Source organism: Megalops cyprinoides, chromosome 7 (assembly GCF_013368585.1).
Source record: "Megalops cyprinoides isolate fMegCyp1 chromosome 7, fMegCyp1.pri, whole genome shotgun sequence".
NCBI lineage: Eukaryota > Metazoa > Chordata > Actinopteri > Elopiformes > Megalopidae > Megalops > Megalops cyprinoides.
Genome location: NC_050589.1, coordinates 15,299,754 through 15,316,803, shown reverse-complemented (window position 1 = coordinate 15,316,803; position 17,050 = coordinate 15,299,754). Strand labels below are relative to the sequence as shown.

At 39.9% G+C, this 17,050-nt stretch overlaps 1 protein-coding gene across 1 annotated transcript; it reads left to right on the top strand.

Annotated features, from left to right (window-relative positions):
* The first annotated feature begins 985 nt into the window (after positions 1-985).
* On the top strand, positions 986-5,107 carry LOC118780660 (class E basic helix-loop-helix protein 40-like). The gene is made up of 5 exons (XM_036533281.1): positions 986-1,497; positions 1,639-1,702; positions 1,949-2,056; positions 2,478-2,601; positions 3,000-5,107. The coding sequence occupies exons 1-5, from the start codon at positions 1,421-1,423 to the stop codon at positions 3,860-3,862; spliced, it is 1,236 nt and encodes a 411-aa protein (XP_036389174.1). The 5' UTR covers positions 986-1,420; the 3' UTR covers positions 3,863-5,107.
* Positions 5,108-17,050: the final 11,943 nt, after the last annotated feature.

Sequence of the window (17,050 nt, the reverse complement as noted above, 5' to 3'; positions counted from 1 at the left end):
GCTTGATGCCGAGAGGCGAGATTCATTATCACAAGCTATAAATACGAGCGAAGGCTCTGTTTGCATACAAGCAATAGAGGCGGTCTACCGTCTTACCATGGTTATAGGCTACTATTCGATAAATCTTATTTGTTCGATCTGTTATCGTTACCTACTGTATCCTAATAAGTTGATGGTCTGTTGTCTGTCATCAGTGGTAGACATTTTGATTAGTTATAGGCCAGCAGTTTTAATATCCTAGATGAAGATCTTGGAATACGAAACTGTTGTGGTTGAATTATGTTTATGGAATAATTAAGACAGAGGTTCGTATTTTTATTCGTATTAACACGTTTGGAAACAATTGAGGAATGGTGGAAATATAGTACACATTACTGTAATGGACACGTCATTAGCAATAACTCGGCAATTATTAAAGTGACTGTGCATTCAAAATGAGAAAGAGGGTACATGCTACTTAATATATTGCAGCATTAAGTTAATAATGTCAGTTTGTATCCTTACATAGTGGGTTAAAACAGAAAACGAAGAACAGAGCAGAAAAGAAAAAGAGAAAATAGAACAACTACTGCCAATAATAATAAAATCATTAGTATCATTATTATTATTGTTAATAATAATAATAATAATAATAATAATAATAATAATAGCGATAAAATCAGAAATAATAAGATGGCTTCCTGGCATATTTTGTAATATAATCAATTATAATTAAAAATATAAAATTCTTTGTTTTTTGTTATTTAATAATCAGACTAAAAATTCTTACTGTGCAGGAGAATGTTATGCTATCTAATATTCGCAGCACTGTACACTTTGATGTTTACGGGAACCCTGCCCACTTTGCAAAATGCACGGTCCCCGGCACGTTCCACGGCTCCCGGTTACGTGCGGCTGCTGGTAGATGAGGAGCATGGTGGTACACGGGACACAGCCCGCTTGTATGACGCGGGAGAGACGCTCTCTTGTAGATCCTCCTTAACGCCAGAAAATGGGCTGTTCTCAGTTGTGCTGAAAGCGCCGTCCAACACGTGAGGCTCATGTGACGGAGGTAGGTCAGTCTCTGAGCGAGAGTCACAGGGTTTATTTAACACGTAGCTCAATCCACCCACTCTCATACATTTAACCAAGACGCAACGTCGGAACTACCGCTGGCTACGTCTGGATCGCGCGGTGGCAACATCGTCCACTTTCCTAGTCTCTGAGAAAATAGTACGAACAAACCAATGATGACAACAGAAAGCGAATTAAACAAATCAGATTATTAACCTGAAGTTGCAAGAACAGGCGCAAACGTTACTGCAAGGGCATTCGCTCGCTAAAATTTTTAACAGAAGAGTACATTTTATGTATTCTGATTGAATAATTCGAAAAAATCTACTTGCCTTCGTTCTTTTTTTGGGATTGTCAAAGGAAGAAAATGGAAAGGATTACTAGTGCGCAACCACCTCCTTGTATGGCAAAACACCCGTCTCTGGACATGTCTGACATGCAAGGGTAAGTCAACCAACAATTGTTCAACTCGAATTATTTTAAACCGGAGAGCGTGGCCGTCCGGCGCGTTTACGTGATACAATCAACAGCAGCTGTCTTTTGCAAAAAAGTAAAGTATCGTTTATTCTTTCTGTATTTCAATAGGATGGACTTCCCTATGTACGTGTATAAGCCTAGAAGAGGAGTGAAGCGCGGGGAGGACAGTAAGGTAGGTGAACACTTTTTTTGTAGCATGAAGCCGTTTGCTAAACGTGTCTTTTTTGTTTTGCGAATGTAAAGAATGCATACTATTATTAATTGCCTCAATAAAATAACAATTCGGTCATTTATGGACAGACGCGAATATGTATATTTTTCGGCAAAATATTGTTCTCGAATTATACTCTGCTACTCTTTATTTAGTGCATATTGAAATCTTCATTTTAGCTTTATTTTATTTTATTTTTTCCTGTAGGAAACTTACAAGCTGCCCCATCGACTAATTGAGAAGAAAAGACGTGACAGAATAAACGAGTGCATTGCTCAACTGAAGGATTTATTGCCGGAGCACCTTAAACTTACAGTAAGTTTTAATTGGACTAAAGTCAAAGTTTAAACGGAGAAGTGGTACAAAGCGCCATCTGGTTGTGGAAGTTGGGCAGTCTATGCAGTATTTAAGTCAGCTGACTTCGTCTGGAGAACGGATTCATTATTACTTTTTGAATAAATATGGAAATGCAAACATGAATGTCAATGTCAAGGTTTTTGTCCGGAAGATTTTTAACAAGGGAAGCACAACTGAGTTCTTTTCCGCGAATATTTAATGTAATAAAATTATAGACAAGCTGATAAATGTTATTGGGGAAATGGTTCAATAATAATAATAATAATAATAATAATAATAATAGTAATAAGTGAATGAGAGTCGGTTCGTCCTGTGTTAAACTGCTGCAAGTGTTACATAAGAAGTATCTACGTGCTGATCGGCGGTTTTCCTGTTTAAGACGCTGGGCCATCTGGAGAAAGCTGTGGTATTGGAACTCACCCTCAAGCACGTGAAAGCCCTGACCGCTCTGCTGGAACAACAGCAGCAGAAAATCATGGCCCTGCAGAACGGCATGCAAATTGGTAAGGGAAATCATCCAAGTTTCTAAAACACAGATGTGTTTCACTGACCGACAAAGCGCCTCATTTCGAATGTCAGTTGTGGAACGCTTTAACTCTGGTTTTAAAGTTATCGCAATATCATGTATTTATTTATTTGATGCTTCTTAGGATCAATTAGACAAATATTCTGAATTTATCAACGTTTAACTAAAAGGGTTATATGTGTGGAATGCAGTGATACATCATGCACTGCAAGTAGAAATACATTCCACTATGTCTTACTTAATGAATGATATAAAAGAAGTGCTTCTTAAAATGTATATATTTTTATTTAATGAATTATATTTTCAGAAAGGTAACTGAAGTTTCATTTTGAAATTTCCTGCTTGACAAAGCTGGTCTTCTCCCTCTCGCTGCAGGTGAACAGCCCCCTCCCAGTCCCGAGAGCAGTGAGGAGATGTTCCGCTCAGGGTTCCACATGTGTGCCAAGGAGGTCCTCCAGTACCTGGCTAACCAGGAGGGCGGGAGAGATGTCACGCCCTCCCACATGATCAGCCACCTGCACAAAGTGGTGTCGGAGGTGCTGCAGGGCGTCCCCAGCCCCCGCGCGGAGGAGCAGCCCGTCCACAGGGCGGCGCCCGAACGCAAGGAGAAGCCGGCGGGGCCGCTGCCCAAGGGGACGGAGGGCCACGGGAGGAACTGCGTGCCCGTCATCCAGAGGACTTACCCGCAGGGCGGCAGCGAGCAGAGCGGCAGCGACACGGACACCGACAGCGGCTATGGCGGCGAGCTGGAGAAGGGCGACTCCAAGGCCGAGCGGGCCGGCTACTACGGCAAGGAGTGCCAGCTGAAATACGCGCTGGCCGACCGGATGGCGAGCGCCATCAAGCAGGAGAGCGACGAGCCACAGGCCAAGCGCCTGAGGGCCGAGTCCTCGGAGGACGAGTCCCTCTCCGGGGTGGAGGTGCTGGGTGGCCACGCCGGCTTCACGGGCTTCTCCCCCCACCAGCCGCCGCTCTGCATGCCCTTCTACCTCATCCCCCCCTCTGCCGCAGCCTACCTGCCCATGCTGGAGAAGTGCTGGTACCCCGGGGCTATGCCCGTTTTATACCCTGGCCTCGGCGGCTCGGGACCGGGCATGTCCCCGGAGAAGCATGCCCAGTCCCTCCTGATGTCACCCAGGGTGGGCTCCCCTGTGGCCCCTCCAACCCCCATGGACTCCCCTGCACTGCTTCAAGCTTTAAAGCAAGTCCCCCCCTTGAACTTGGAAACCAAAGACTGAGAACCTTTTTTTCCCCCCTAGCTCGCGTTCCAAGCGTTTGTACTGTCGAAGATAGCCTGCTGGTAAACTATTAAAGGTAGGAAGAGAACAAAACAGTAGAGGGCGCCCCCTGTCCTCCTTCAGCAGCAGGAGCAGTCCCCCTGAGCCCACACCACGAACAAACGTGCTGGCCCACACTCTCCACCCCCACAACCCAGAGAGAGAGAGAGAGAGAGAGCGCAAGAGGGAGTCAACACAGATGAGGGTCTGTCCATGTAGATATCAAGAGAGCCTGCAACCACTGCTCCACAGAGACACTGGTAAAAAAAAAACTGAAAGGTGTGGATGTGGATACATTCGGAGGGCCAAAAAAAAAAAAAGATATGGTGTTGAATGGAGAGGGTTCCTCTGCAATTTGTGTTGAATGTCAGAGTCGAAGTGCTGAATGTGATTGCCCCCAGTGATCAGGACCTGCCCTTTGCACATGTACGCCTCGGTTGAATGTAAAATGAAAACCCTGTAGATGCTGCTTTTGTGATGTTGGGGGGGGGGGTTGAGATCTCTCCTTCTTGTACATGTAGCTGTTGAAACGGAAAACAGATCTTTTCCCAAACCTGTCCACACCTAATATTCACCCCAGCATCTGCCGTTGGTGTCTGATTCGGTTGGTTAGAACGATTACTGCAACAACTCTCCCCTCCCCATCCAGCCCACCAGTTCACCTGCAAAAATACACCAGAGTTTTAAAAAGCAAGGATTCCCTCAAAACCTGGTATGCACCATTCTTGCAACATGAATTTGAGGGTGGGCAATAACACATATGTTTTTTGTGTTAAGTTTCGAATTCATTACCATTTGTACTGGTGATCTTGTGAGAAAATGATGATGGATTCTCTTGTAATTATTTTGTTAATATTACTTGTACATCTCTATTTTTGATACGTGTCCTATAAATTCTGTAATACCATTTTGACTAGAAGGAGGTTTAGAGAGCCATTCATTGTATGCCAAGAGAACATGTACATAGCATTGTTCTAGATCTTGCATCATTCTCCATATTCATCTCTGGTCAAATGAAACCTGTCTGTTCATGATGTTGCCTTTACTTGTGAAAGCTGATAAGCAGATATCAGAAGTTTATTCAATGTATTTGTATGAATACTGGAGTACACAGTCAAGAAAGAAAAGTGAATGTAATGTTTTAAACAGAGGATTAGTTTTGTATAGGAAGAGGTACTTGGGATTTTATATTTTGGGACCTACCAGAAGGTTGTTTGTTGTACATATTTTGTCAATAAATGTTGATATACATTATATAAGCGTAATAATAAAGTATTTTTTTCCTGTGGAAAGCTTGTCTGCTTGGTTCTTGGCTATGAGCATACTGAGATGAAAAGTAATATTGCTGTATTGAGTTCACTCACACAACAACAACACGATGAAGAAGAACACTTACATAACCCATACATCTGATCTGTCTGTGTAAACTAAGCGCAAACACAGAATTGGATTTCCCCCTGCTGGCAGTCACTGCATCTCCACCAACATGAACACATCAAAATGACTTAATGTGTTCCTTGGCGTGTTTACCAACAAGCATGTTTAAGTCATTTACATGTTTTCAGATGGGCCCTGTAGTAGCAGGTTTATGTATGACTAAAGCTAAACCCAATTTCAAAACTGAATGACTAGATTTTTTTCATAATGTACATGTACTTGGCCTCTGCATGACACTTTGGCCACTGTTACTATGTGTGTGTATGTGTGTCTCCCTCTCTCTCGCTCTCTTTATACAGAGAAAGGTATTTAGAGATTTAATTATATAAGATAAACTTTGAATGCAAAGCTCACAATTTGTGTTCATGTGAATTTAAAGCAATTATTGGGCTGAGGTATAGTATTTAAATCCATTTTAATGGTTTGATTATACTTTCTGCCTGAATGCAGAATGCTCAGCTGTTTTATAACCCATTGTTGGTCTTTGTTTTCTGAAAGGAAGGCTGTGTTCCATAACACACTGCCAGCCCAGAGTACTCTGGAAAGATAAACTAATTCCATTGCTATTCCTGATGGTCAGTTGCTCTAATCAGAGGAAATGAAGGGTGTAATTTTATTTCAAACAAACACTCAACTCATTTGACTCTGGTCAGCCGAGACCATGAGCCACCGAGCCAAATGAGTGCTCATTGAATGAAAAACAATTGCCTGAACTTTCAAATCAATGTACAGATTCTGCAGCATGAAGATATTGGGAAATATTATGCTGGTCATGTGAAATTTTTAACAATAAAATTTTAACAGAAATAATATTAGTAAAGTATGAATGGCTGTAGCAGAAGTCATTTGTACTGGTCCTAGCACAAACAGTAGTAGTTGTTTGTTAAGTTATTTTTATTCATTTAGAATACAAAGGTGGGTCATTTTTTCTTTTTATACTGTCAAAAAATCATGAGTTACTAAAATGTGCCATCATCACACCACAATTGCGACTACAATAATATGAGACTTTGTTACAATAAGGCATTACCGATTTGTCAAATGGACAATATGAACCCTCTTTGTTTCTGACTGCACGTGTATCACATTACAATTGAAACTACAATGTTGTCTCCCAATATACAACTTCCAACTTCCAAACGGCCAGTATTTGTTCACTGCAGAAGTGTCCTTTGTGTCCAGACAGTATTTCTGGCACTAGCTGTAGGAAATCAGTTGAAAAACTTGTTGGGGGGGGGGGGGGGGGGGGGGGGGGTTATTTCACAGCGATGTCCCTTTGATGAACTTTGCCCCGAAAGACACTTACTTCCTCTTAACACTGTATGCAGTCTGTTGAAAGACTAGAGCACGTCGCAGTGGATGCCTCTCCTAATAATTCGACAATCATAACGAATAACCGGTTGCCGGTTAATAAGGACACCGCAGAGACAGAGGGAAAGTGAACGACTTGCTCAGATTTAAATTGAATTGGCAGCCACAGTGGGTCCCTATTTCCAGACTCCTCGAGCGTGCTCTGTGCTTTGTGTGATCACGCCGTGAGAGGCGCGGCGCCTGTCACATGCGCGGCCACACTGTTTTCGCTCTCCGCTGCGGCGCTGCGATTGGTGCGCCGCTTACACTGACGGCGAACAGTGCGGCAGGGGCAGGATCCGGGCGGGTAAGTCAGCTGTACATGAGCATGGCAGATGCGCCTCACAGCCCTCGCCTTGCCTCAGGTTCTGTTATTGAGGCAGCCACAAGCTGGCGGCGAAAAGTGTAGCACGGGGACGTACTGCTTGTGGGTGTTCTACAACGTGAGTAAATCAAGTCATAAAAATGTTCAAAGCGTTCTTTTTTTTCATTCTGAAATCAGTCAGTGTATCTCTACTGCCCGTTATCAAACCCAATTATAATTTGAAATTAAAGACAATAAAGTAATGATTTTAACATGCAAACAAGCGTTTTAAAGTGTTTGGTTAGATATACCAAGCACAAAAGAAGGAGCTTTTCAATCATAATTCATTTAGGGTGTTAAATCAACGACCCACGTGTCAAGCACAACTGAGACACGAGCAGGATTGAATTTGTAACAACAAAAAGTTGTAAACTTTAAAATCAGTCATTCAGCCAAGCCAGTTAGTCATCAGACCAATTGTATATGCTGAAAAGCACTCTTAGGAATAACGGAGTTTAACAATAGAGGAGTCACTGCTGAGTGTATCACAGAAAAATAAGGAGTTATCAAATCGTGATGAATTTGCTTTCAACGGAGACGTAGGAACTTAAAATGATGAAGTGAGGTAGGTAGAGGTAGATGACAAAATAGTAACTGGAAAATTGTTTTTCCGATCCAGTTCCAAAAATGTTAATCATATTCATTTTGATTTACAATCAAAAACACTGCAACTGTAGTAATCATAAAGCCCAGTAGGTTTTATTTTTCAGCTTGATCCAGAAAAGAGGAGACAAATTTGGATTGTCCTACTAAGTTTTAATGGCCCATTCAGGTCCACAATGAAGGGATCCCTCCAACAGGGGGCACTACTACTCTACTGCCTACCTCTCTAGTTTCGTCCATCGCCTGTTCAAGGGTCCAGATTCTCTTCACCCTGGTCATGATTGGGTTAAAACATGAAGTCACTGCCAAACCTGTCACTTGAACCTCAGACAGAAGGTCTTAGATGTCACCTTGATGCCCAAAAGGAGTCAGCTGTTCATAAGTGCCCACAAGTGGAGGTAGAGAGTGAATATGGTAGAATGGAAAGGGGTGGTGAATGAACTGTGAACTGCAATAGATTGTAGCCTCAGCTCTCAATAGATTTCCCATGTCTGAATGGCTGAATGTAGTCTGCCATCTCCTTTATGATAGTTTGGTCAGGATAACAGTATGTGGATATGGGTGTATGACATGGAACAGCAGAGTCACGGAATATTGAGTGGGATGGTGCTATTGCCACCCATCAGTGATGACCAAATCCACTGACCAATGTACATCATAAAAAAACACAACAGGTACAAACAGTGACAGAATGTGACAATGAGGTATATTTATTGTAAGTATGTCTTGAGCTAGAAGAGTGGATAAAGAATGAAGGTCTCTCATAGTCTGAAAAATCAGAGATGCCTTAGCCATCTCTAGTCGTTTTGGTGACCAAAAAAGGTTAATGTCACACTTTTGTGTGGCAGCTGTAACAGCATGTCCATAAAGGAAACATTCAGTTTGTCATATTTGTTAGTTCTCAGTTCAATTTTTATATCTCATTTTATATCTCATGCCCTTAACATGTGCCTCCCCTACCATTTGAAATGCTATTGCATCTCAAACCAAACGGAAAGCATTCTGCCACTGAGCAATGACTTCCACGTTTCTGTTAGTTCGAGACTACCATCTGCTGGTGACATAGTGTATAATACCAATTTCTTGTTTCATTTATGTCAGATGATCTTGAGTAACAAAGCAGCAACCAGTTCTTAAACTCAGATTAATACAAATACAAATTATACATCTGTATTATTGTGCATTATTAGTAATACTAATATATACTAATATATATTAATAAGTAGATTATTAGTAGTACTAATATTAGCAGTAGCATTCATAGCAAAAAATGTACCGCAGTTTTTAATTTTATTATTAATACCATCTAATTTTGCTGTCTTAAAATTATTGCTTGTTAAGAATGTGCACTTGAACTCATTAATATGTACAGCACATAGTGTAGAACATAGCTGAAAAGTCTCACATGGCTAAATGTCACATATCTCAGTTCAGAAGAAATTGGCGTTCTGTTTAATGATCTATTGCTTTGTGAATGTACTACAGGCCCTGCCATTAGAAGGGTGTAGTTAAAACAATAGCCTTTTTTGCCAGGGTCCAGTTGCAGTGAACCCATGTGCTTTCAAAGAGCTGTGCTGGTACCTCAAGCTGTTTCATGTCAAAGAGACTGAGATAACTCTGATGCTGAGATTAGGCTCCAGCACTGCTTCTATCAAACAGGCGTTTTTTCCTTTGGTCCTTGGAAACATATGTAAGTACTTGAATTTTAAAAATATAATAATAAGGCCTTGAAAGTGTTCGAAAATCAGTATCTGAAAGAGGTACTTTATGGCCTCAAATTCTGTAGATAAAGTGAAAAAATATTCTTGGAAGATTCTGTCCATCACATACTGAAAGCTCTGGTGCTTCCTGATCTCCTACTACATGCTACATGTCAGAGAATAGCTGTTGTAATTTAACATCGAGGATGCTTGCACATCAGGTTGGATTGGAGGGGATAATTTGGACCACAGCATGTTTGCCATTTGTGTCTGGATCATTTTGATCATCGTGAAAGCTTGTTTGATACCATAAACAACAACAAAAAAGACAACAGTTTGTTTCAACACACAAGGTTGTCTCAGATTGACTGCAAACTGTCATGCTGCAGCGTTGCTCCTCAAGATTCACTGGTAGCTGTCTGATATCATATGTATGAGGGACTGTGGGTCATCCAATCAACATACTTGAATATGTACTGTAGCTAAGTCACATCATGACTGACCATCTTATAGCCAGCTAGAGTGACATATGCCATAGAAATAGTTTGCCAAAGAACAAGAGTAATGGGACAAATATTATGCACTGAAAAATGTGTGAATATGGACCACAGTCAGCAACAGCAACAAAATTCTATATGCTGTAAATTATATTATTGATAATTATGACACCAATGATAATAGTGATAATAATATCTGAGAGTAATTGAAGATATTTTACAAGAAGAACTGCAGAACCATACAGATATAATAATGCAGCCTGCCACTTACAGCTGACAACAGGTAGTTCTGTTGAAAAGGTGATGAAAAGTATCTATGGTGTGACAAAATGGTGTGTCAGCTTTGAAATATCCTTTGGTTTCTTGTGGTGAATCTGTCATTCCTGGATTATTGCAAGATGTCAGGCTGCAAGGTGACACTACATGACTGAATGTTTAAAAAAAAAGAAAAACTTTCTTACCTTGTGGACCGCTGCTGGTTCAGTAGGAGAGATTGCGATGATATTGTTCAGTAGTATTTCACAATTCATGGATGATATTGTTGAGAGTGATTATTCTGTGTTTTCTAATTGAGAAGTGATCTGTGACTGAGCAGACACCTTTCTGTGTGCATATGTGCCAAAAGGACAAACCACTGAGAAAAATTGTACCAGCCACAAGTCACTGTGGGATATGTGGGAAGAACTGAAAGGAGGGTACTTTTTCAGTTAACAGACAGACTGATGCAGAAGAAATAAAATACAGGAGCTACTAAGAGATGCATCTGTGATCACCTTGCAGCTGTAAGGCTGTGTGATAAATGTGATCCCAGGCGTGAGCCTGCATCTATCTCTTTCTACTCCGAGACAACCATGCATCATGTGTTGAGATAATGAGAACACAAAAAGAAGAATAGGAGACAAGTGAGAAAGGGAAGCCCTGCTTAATCAGACAGAGGACATAAAGGCCAAGAGGAGAAGGTTCTGAGGAGATAGTGAGGTACAGGTAACGCTATCAGATTTTATTATTTCATTATAGCATGACGATAGTTTAATTTTGAACAGAGCTTTCAATGCAAAGTGGCGAAATTAAACATCAAATATTTCAGCTATTTCGTCATAATTTCTGCTGAGAATTTGCATGCCAACTGTGACCACAACAAGCAACAAATTATGACTACAGTTACAAAAATCTGTGCAGTAGTTTTTGTGAACAAGACAACATAAATACATTACCATTTTCATCAGTTCAAACTTTGCTCTCAAATACCAAACAATTTACTGAACAGTTTACTCTAAAAATTTTGTTAGTAGCATTACAGTACCATTATGGCCTTCACTTTATATCATTTTAATGGTGTCATGTAAGTAACACATTATTTCATGCATTGAAATGAAAATCAACGAGAAACAGGTTTAAGAACATTATAAAATACAGATAATTGCTCTGCTTCCCTCAGTTGTATCTGGCTGGCAGCAAATGTCATAGTTGGCCTCTTTGTTAACCATAATATAGAAACATTGATGGTAGTGAAGGTAGTAATTTACTGGCATGTGTGTTTGTCCTGCTTAACAGGCATGTATGGATAGTAGGAACATCCACAAAGACAAGAATATTACAGTACCCCCCAAATGGGGCCACAATTTCAATGCCAAAACAATTCTCAGCTGCTTAAATTTTTAACCAAATCAAATGTAATGTCTGTGATATATTTAATAGATTTTTACTTTGATATAAATTAGATCTGCTTTCCCTCAATGCAAATTAACTTGGAGCTTGATTACTGACATATTTCGCTGTCCACGGCGCCCTCTAAATAGTACTTACATAAGAAAGGCTGGAAAAGATGTGAGACAAAGTTGCAAACAATGTGCTGTTTTTGGTAGGAGCAATTACTTTGTTGTCACAATGTGACCAGCATACTGTAGTCCTTTGTCACAACCCTACTGTGAAAGGCATGGCACCTGAAAATCCAAATGTGAAGGATTCTTTCTTGGACCCTTCTTAGTGTCTTTTAAACTAATAAGACCCTTAAACTGCAGTTTAGTAAACTACCCCTTTGGCTCATAAAAATGTTGAAACGACATTAAAACACAGCATATTATGTTTAAAAAGTGATTATTTAGTTATTAAAATGCATGTTACATCTCTGTTGAGAGGAATTCTACAATGTTTTAAAACATAAAGTGTGCACATTTCTTTGGCCCTAAAAACAGAAAGTAAATCTCAATGAATGAACTGGGGCAGCAATTATTTCCCTCTCGATTTTTTTTTTTGTTCTATGAAAAACAATGTACCTTGTTTTTATAGCAGTAACTAAGGGGTTATGGAAGGGCTATCAAAAATTAGGCTTGCAGGCTGTGTGTGGGCAACATGCAGGAAAGATAGCTGCATTTTCCTTGCTGTACTGGGCCCCCCTGAGATATGCACACAATGTATTGCATATTTAGTCTTATGAAATGCATTTGCTGCCACTGAGTTATGGGGTCATATGGACTGTGTTCATTCAAGGTCATATGTTAAGATATGGATAAAAAAATCGTCTTCTGCTAGTGTGATGATCGACCAAACTCTTATACACAAATGGAATTGAGATTTTATTCAATTAAATTTACTACCTAGAACACCATAATTAAAAATCTCAGGCAAAAACAGTTTTTCTACCTTTTTCTGAAGACTTACCTCTTAAGGCTGTACTTGGGTTCCCCCCACAGCAGAAAGTATACATTCAATGACAAAAAAAAAACTTTTAAAGAAACCTGAAAAGTGGGAAGACTGGAATGGCTACATGCAAAATAAATAAATAAATAAATAAAATAGCGATGCAGAGAATGAACAGAGTAAATAATCAGTTGAAATCTTAGTAGGTAAGGCTTCATCAGCATTGATGTTATCTGTTCATCATGCATGTTAATCCAGCTTGGATATTCAGTACAGCCTTATTTTTGAGTGTTGTTACGAGGGGGTAGTGTCTCACTCACACACCAACACACATTCATTCTTTTGCTTTGGTTTTTTCCTTTTGGCACCTGCTGCTACGTCATTACGCAGCTGACGGTCCCTCGAAGGGTGGGGCTACCTCTGATTGCCTTCACAGGAGCTCCAGGTGATCAAAGGTGTGGTGGAATTTGGCGTGGGAACGGCGGCAAGTTCAAAACGAGCAAGTGGTTTGCCTCCAAGGACAAGGAGGGTGCGAGCTCGGGTGCGAACTCGTGGGCACGAAGCCGATTCAGTGTGTGAGCAGCGATAAAAGTAATTTAAGTATATGCGCATTTTGGTGAAATAAAAATAATGACGGCACGCCAGTGAACCACACCGCGACGGATGCCAACGCCATCCACGTTCCCCCACGGGCTGAGGGATTTCTTTTTGCATTTCTGCACGGTGGGTGCTAAAAAGAAAACTAAATAAATAAAAATAAATAAAACTTGAACGCATGCGGCGACCGCGGAGCTGGCCGCCACCGCGGGGCAAGACCGAGCTGGCCCAGACTGATGCCGAGAGCACGGATCCGAAGGCAACAGGTAGGCTCCAGCCCTTCCGAGGGCCGTCCGGTTCCAGTTTTACTTTGAATTTATTTTTTCCTTTTGTACATTTACACTCACGTCAGGTTGCAGCCCTACGTCTCGTACACACCACATAACGAGCCGGGGAAGTAGCGAGTTGAGATACAATCTGTTTCACTTCCTTATGTGCATTAAATGTTACCCTTCTCACCAGTGAACAATTCCCACATGATTTTAAAGAAAAGTCTCATTCCATTGTAATCAATGGTGCTCTCTACGCCACCTCCACTGTTGCCATGGGACTTTTTCCATTTTGAGCCATGTCCCTGCTCGATGTGATTCGTCTTGTCGCTTGACAAATTCCACACCTGACGCGTGCAATCCTGCCATAGATGCACAATGCGGCAATCTCTGTTGATGTTGAATAAATTGGCTTGTGAGGCCTGCAACACCTTTCTACATATATTCTACTGAAATACATATTGTTCTGAAACTCACTACAATTTAGTAGAGTTTATGATATGTTCCCAATCATACAATTTTAACAAACTGTGACTAACATGTAACAATGTCATGTTTGCTATAATCTTAACATTTTCCCTCGCAACAACAAATGGTCTGTGTTACTAAATCATGTGATATAATTAGCAATCCACTCCACATCCTCAGCACACAAAGGTAGCACTGTGACACATAATGAATGGTGATGACTTTGAAAACAGAACAGGTAGAGATACTCAAGGCAGGTCTTGCATTTGACAATGTGGAAGTTTCGTTCTGTTAGATCTGTCAGCCAGTGCCGTTCTCTGTTGCCATGACATTATCAGGATGTCCAAAGTTAAGAGATCAAGGGGTTCTTGTCAGCTCTGAAAAAATGCAAACATTGCTGGTTCAGCTGATTCAATTCCTACATTCATGCTTTGATTTATACTTTGAAATTAAATATTTGAAAAGGTAGAGGTTGAGTTACACATTCATTATTGCCTGAGACAATGCTGAAAGTGCAGCACTAACACAGATGCAATGACAACATACGCAGGCTACAGAAGACCTGGTTCAGTGGAGATTCATGAGTGAGAGAGGTTCAGTTCATGACTGGAAATTCATAAGTGAGAGATTTATGAGAGGCCCCTGCAGGAAGTGTGCGGGGAAAAAAGAAAACTTGCATAACAAATTGAATTGCGAGTAAAATGAAATAAAAATGGTAGCTTTTTAGCAGTAAGTGGGTACAATGTGAAAGGGGTGTAATAAGCTCGATCAGCGTCTACCTAGAACGGTACCTGGGAATCAAGCCTATGTCCGTCTGTTCATTGCTACTTTCCCTTTTTGTCATGTAGCCTGCTGGTAAAATCTCCAAATTTTTGAGACTATTTCAGGAGCCCATAAATAAGGACCATTTGACAAGTATGATATTCATAAATGACTTTTATTTTGGGATTTTTGTGCTTTAAATGTTTGGAACAACACTGACCAAGTCCTACGTGTCTGGCTCAATGGAGCATGAACAGGAAATAAAAGTGACGCAGACTCATGGTTCCCATAGGAATGAGGATACAAAACGCCACAGCAGGAGATCTGAGTGCTGATACCATCGTTCAGGTGTGTCTGACTGTGAGAGTGTCCCTTAATGAGGTCTTCCTGTCTGTGTCTTACTCTTCAGATATCCAGTCACTCAGTTACCCAGATAGTGCTATCCTTTTCAGCCTGTCATACACTTGCTAAAGCTACTAATGATGGTTATGTGACCGTTTCAATGATGTACATCCACTGCCACAGCTTTAGATTTATAGTTTCAGCTCGTGGGCATATTTTTATGACCATATTATAAGGTCAGTAAATTATATTTGTTAAACTATGCCAGGCTTCATGAAAACTTATTGAAATGTACCTCAGTGTACTAGGTAATGAACATATACTATGAATTTTGATGAATACCAAAAGTTTGTCTCACATGTTGTATTTATATGTAAATATACATTCATTGGCCTCAATCAACTTTATTTATTTTACCCCACTGCGACTGAAATTCAATTAACCATGAAAATGTTATATGTGGTCATTTTATCACATAATGGTATAAACTGATGCCATTTACAACATTTTACACAAACAAGAGAAATTCCATGAACACTTGTTCAATACAGTAAGTCTTAAAGATATCACATATGATTCACATCATTCAGTCAGACACATTATGTGCTGGCTACAGCAATAAGAAGAGACTTGATTGACAAGACTAGGATAGGACTTTCAAGTGGAGATATTCTCAGATTAGGAGATGGTATACTGATAATATTCATGTATTAAATTTCTTTGAAATAATGAAATTGGTATTATAAAATTGTAATATATCTTACTGAAGTATCATTCATTTTAGTATAATTTTTTCCATGACAGGCATTTTTTGTTTTTATTAATTCTGATTCTCTGGAAACTCTTTTATTGTATGTCGTATTGTAATGGATTATTCCTAAACCATGAACAGAAAGCACTCATTGGTTGCCTATAACTGACTCTTTCATAATGACCCATAAGTGAAAACACAATACCAATAAATAACTTTCCTACCTCATGGGTCAAAACCATCTGAGATCTGAGCAAGTATGAAGCTGCTTTTTGATTGGTTGAAGTCCTTATTCATTTAAATAAATAGAAGTTACTTCATTGCAAAATTGTTTCACTGTGCTCATGGAAGGCATGCCTCTTTGAACACTAGATGGTGGTGTTTCACTACTGATTTTAACTGACCAGCAAGGGAGCACTTTGAGCATGTTTTTGTTGTTCTATCAACAGTTGTCTTGTTTTCTTGCTGGTTCCTTGGGACATGTTTTGCAGGTATTGTTTAAATGTCTAAAACTGCTGTGGATATTTGTGCTTTAGTCTGTCTTTTGTCTATGTCTATGTCAGTGTCAGTTTTGGCAGCTGTACAGAAATGGTGAAGGGACTTCTCATAAAAAATACATTTAAAAAAACAGAGCACAATGTTGTGAATGTGAGAACAGCTGATCTGGATGGATTATTGTTTTGATTATAAAAGCCATAGATTATTTTCATTTGTAGAAACTGTATTCTTCAGCATAATGTTTTATGTCCCTCCTTAGTAACAGAGACATCATCTGAAATGTTCATGAAGCTTCTCTTGTATTTGAGCTGTTTGCATTTTCAGTCCTGGTTGGTTGCAGCGCTGGAAGTCTGTCAGTTTAAAACCTTCCCAAGTATCCAAAAGGAAGCAGGTGGAGTTTTTAACACCTTGTGTTTTTTGAGTGGTACAATTAACAGGTTGTGAGAGGGTACCCTTTGAAAGGGAAGAATTTGTTTACTCATGTTGAGGGAAGTTATTCAATTGGAAGCCATGATGGCAACAACTGTAACTGTTTCTGTTATTTTTAATATTATATATAGTATAATATTGGTTTTAACTGACTGCTCTGTTAATGCAGTTTCTTATGCCTTATGCCTCAAAATTTAATTTTACTTCCAATCTTTCTTTGACTTAAGTTGATGAAACGGCAATACCAATACACAGTAACACATAGTGACATTCAGTTTTAATAATAAAAAACACCTTTTATTTACATAAATTACAAGAAAGCACAAACTGGTTCACCAAAATCTACATTAAAAACACTGTCATTACTGTATATATTATAGGCTACTATGTAACAGATGCACTATTAACCTCATGTCTCAAAAAATTATTTTTGCCATAAAGA

Excerpts from the sequence above, each read along its gene's own strand:
- LOC118780660 (XM_036533281.1), top strand. The coding sequence starts at position 1,421 with ATGGAAAGGATTACTAGTGCGCAACCACCTCCTTGTATGGCAAAACAC. Across the intron at positions 1,498-1,638 it reads GACATGTCTGACATGCAAGG|GATGGACTTCCCTATGTACG; the intron begins GTAAGTCAACCA and ends GTATTTCAATAG. Across the intron at positions 2,602-2,999 it reads GCAGAACGGCATGCAAATTG|GTGAACAGCCCCCTCCCAGT; the intron begins GTAAGGGAAATC and ends CTCTCGCTGCAG.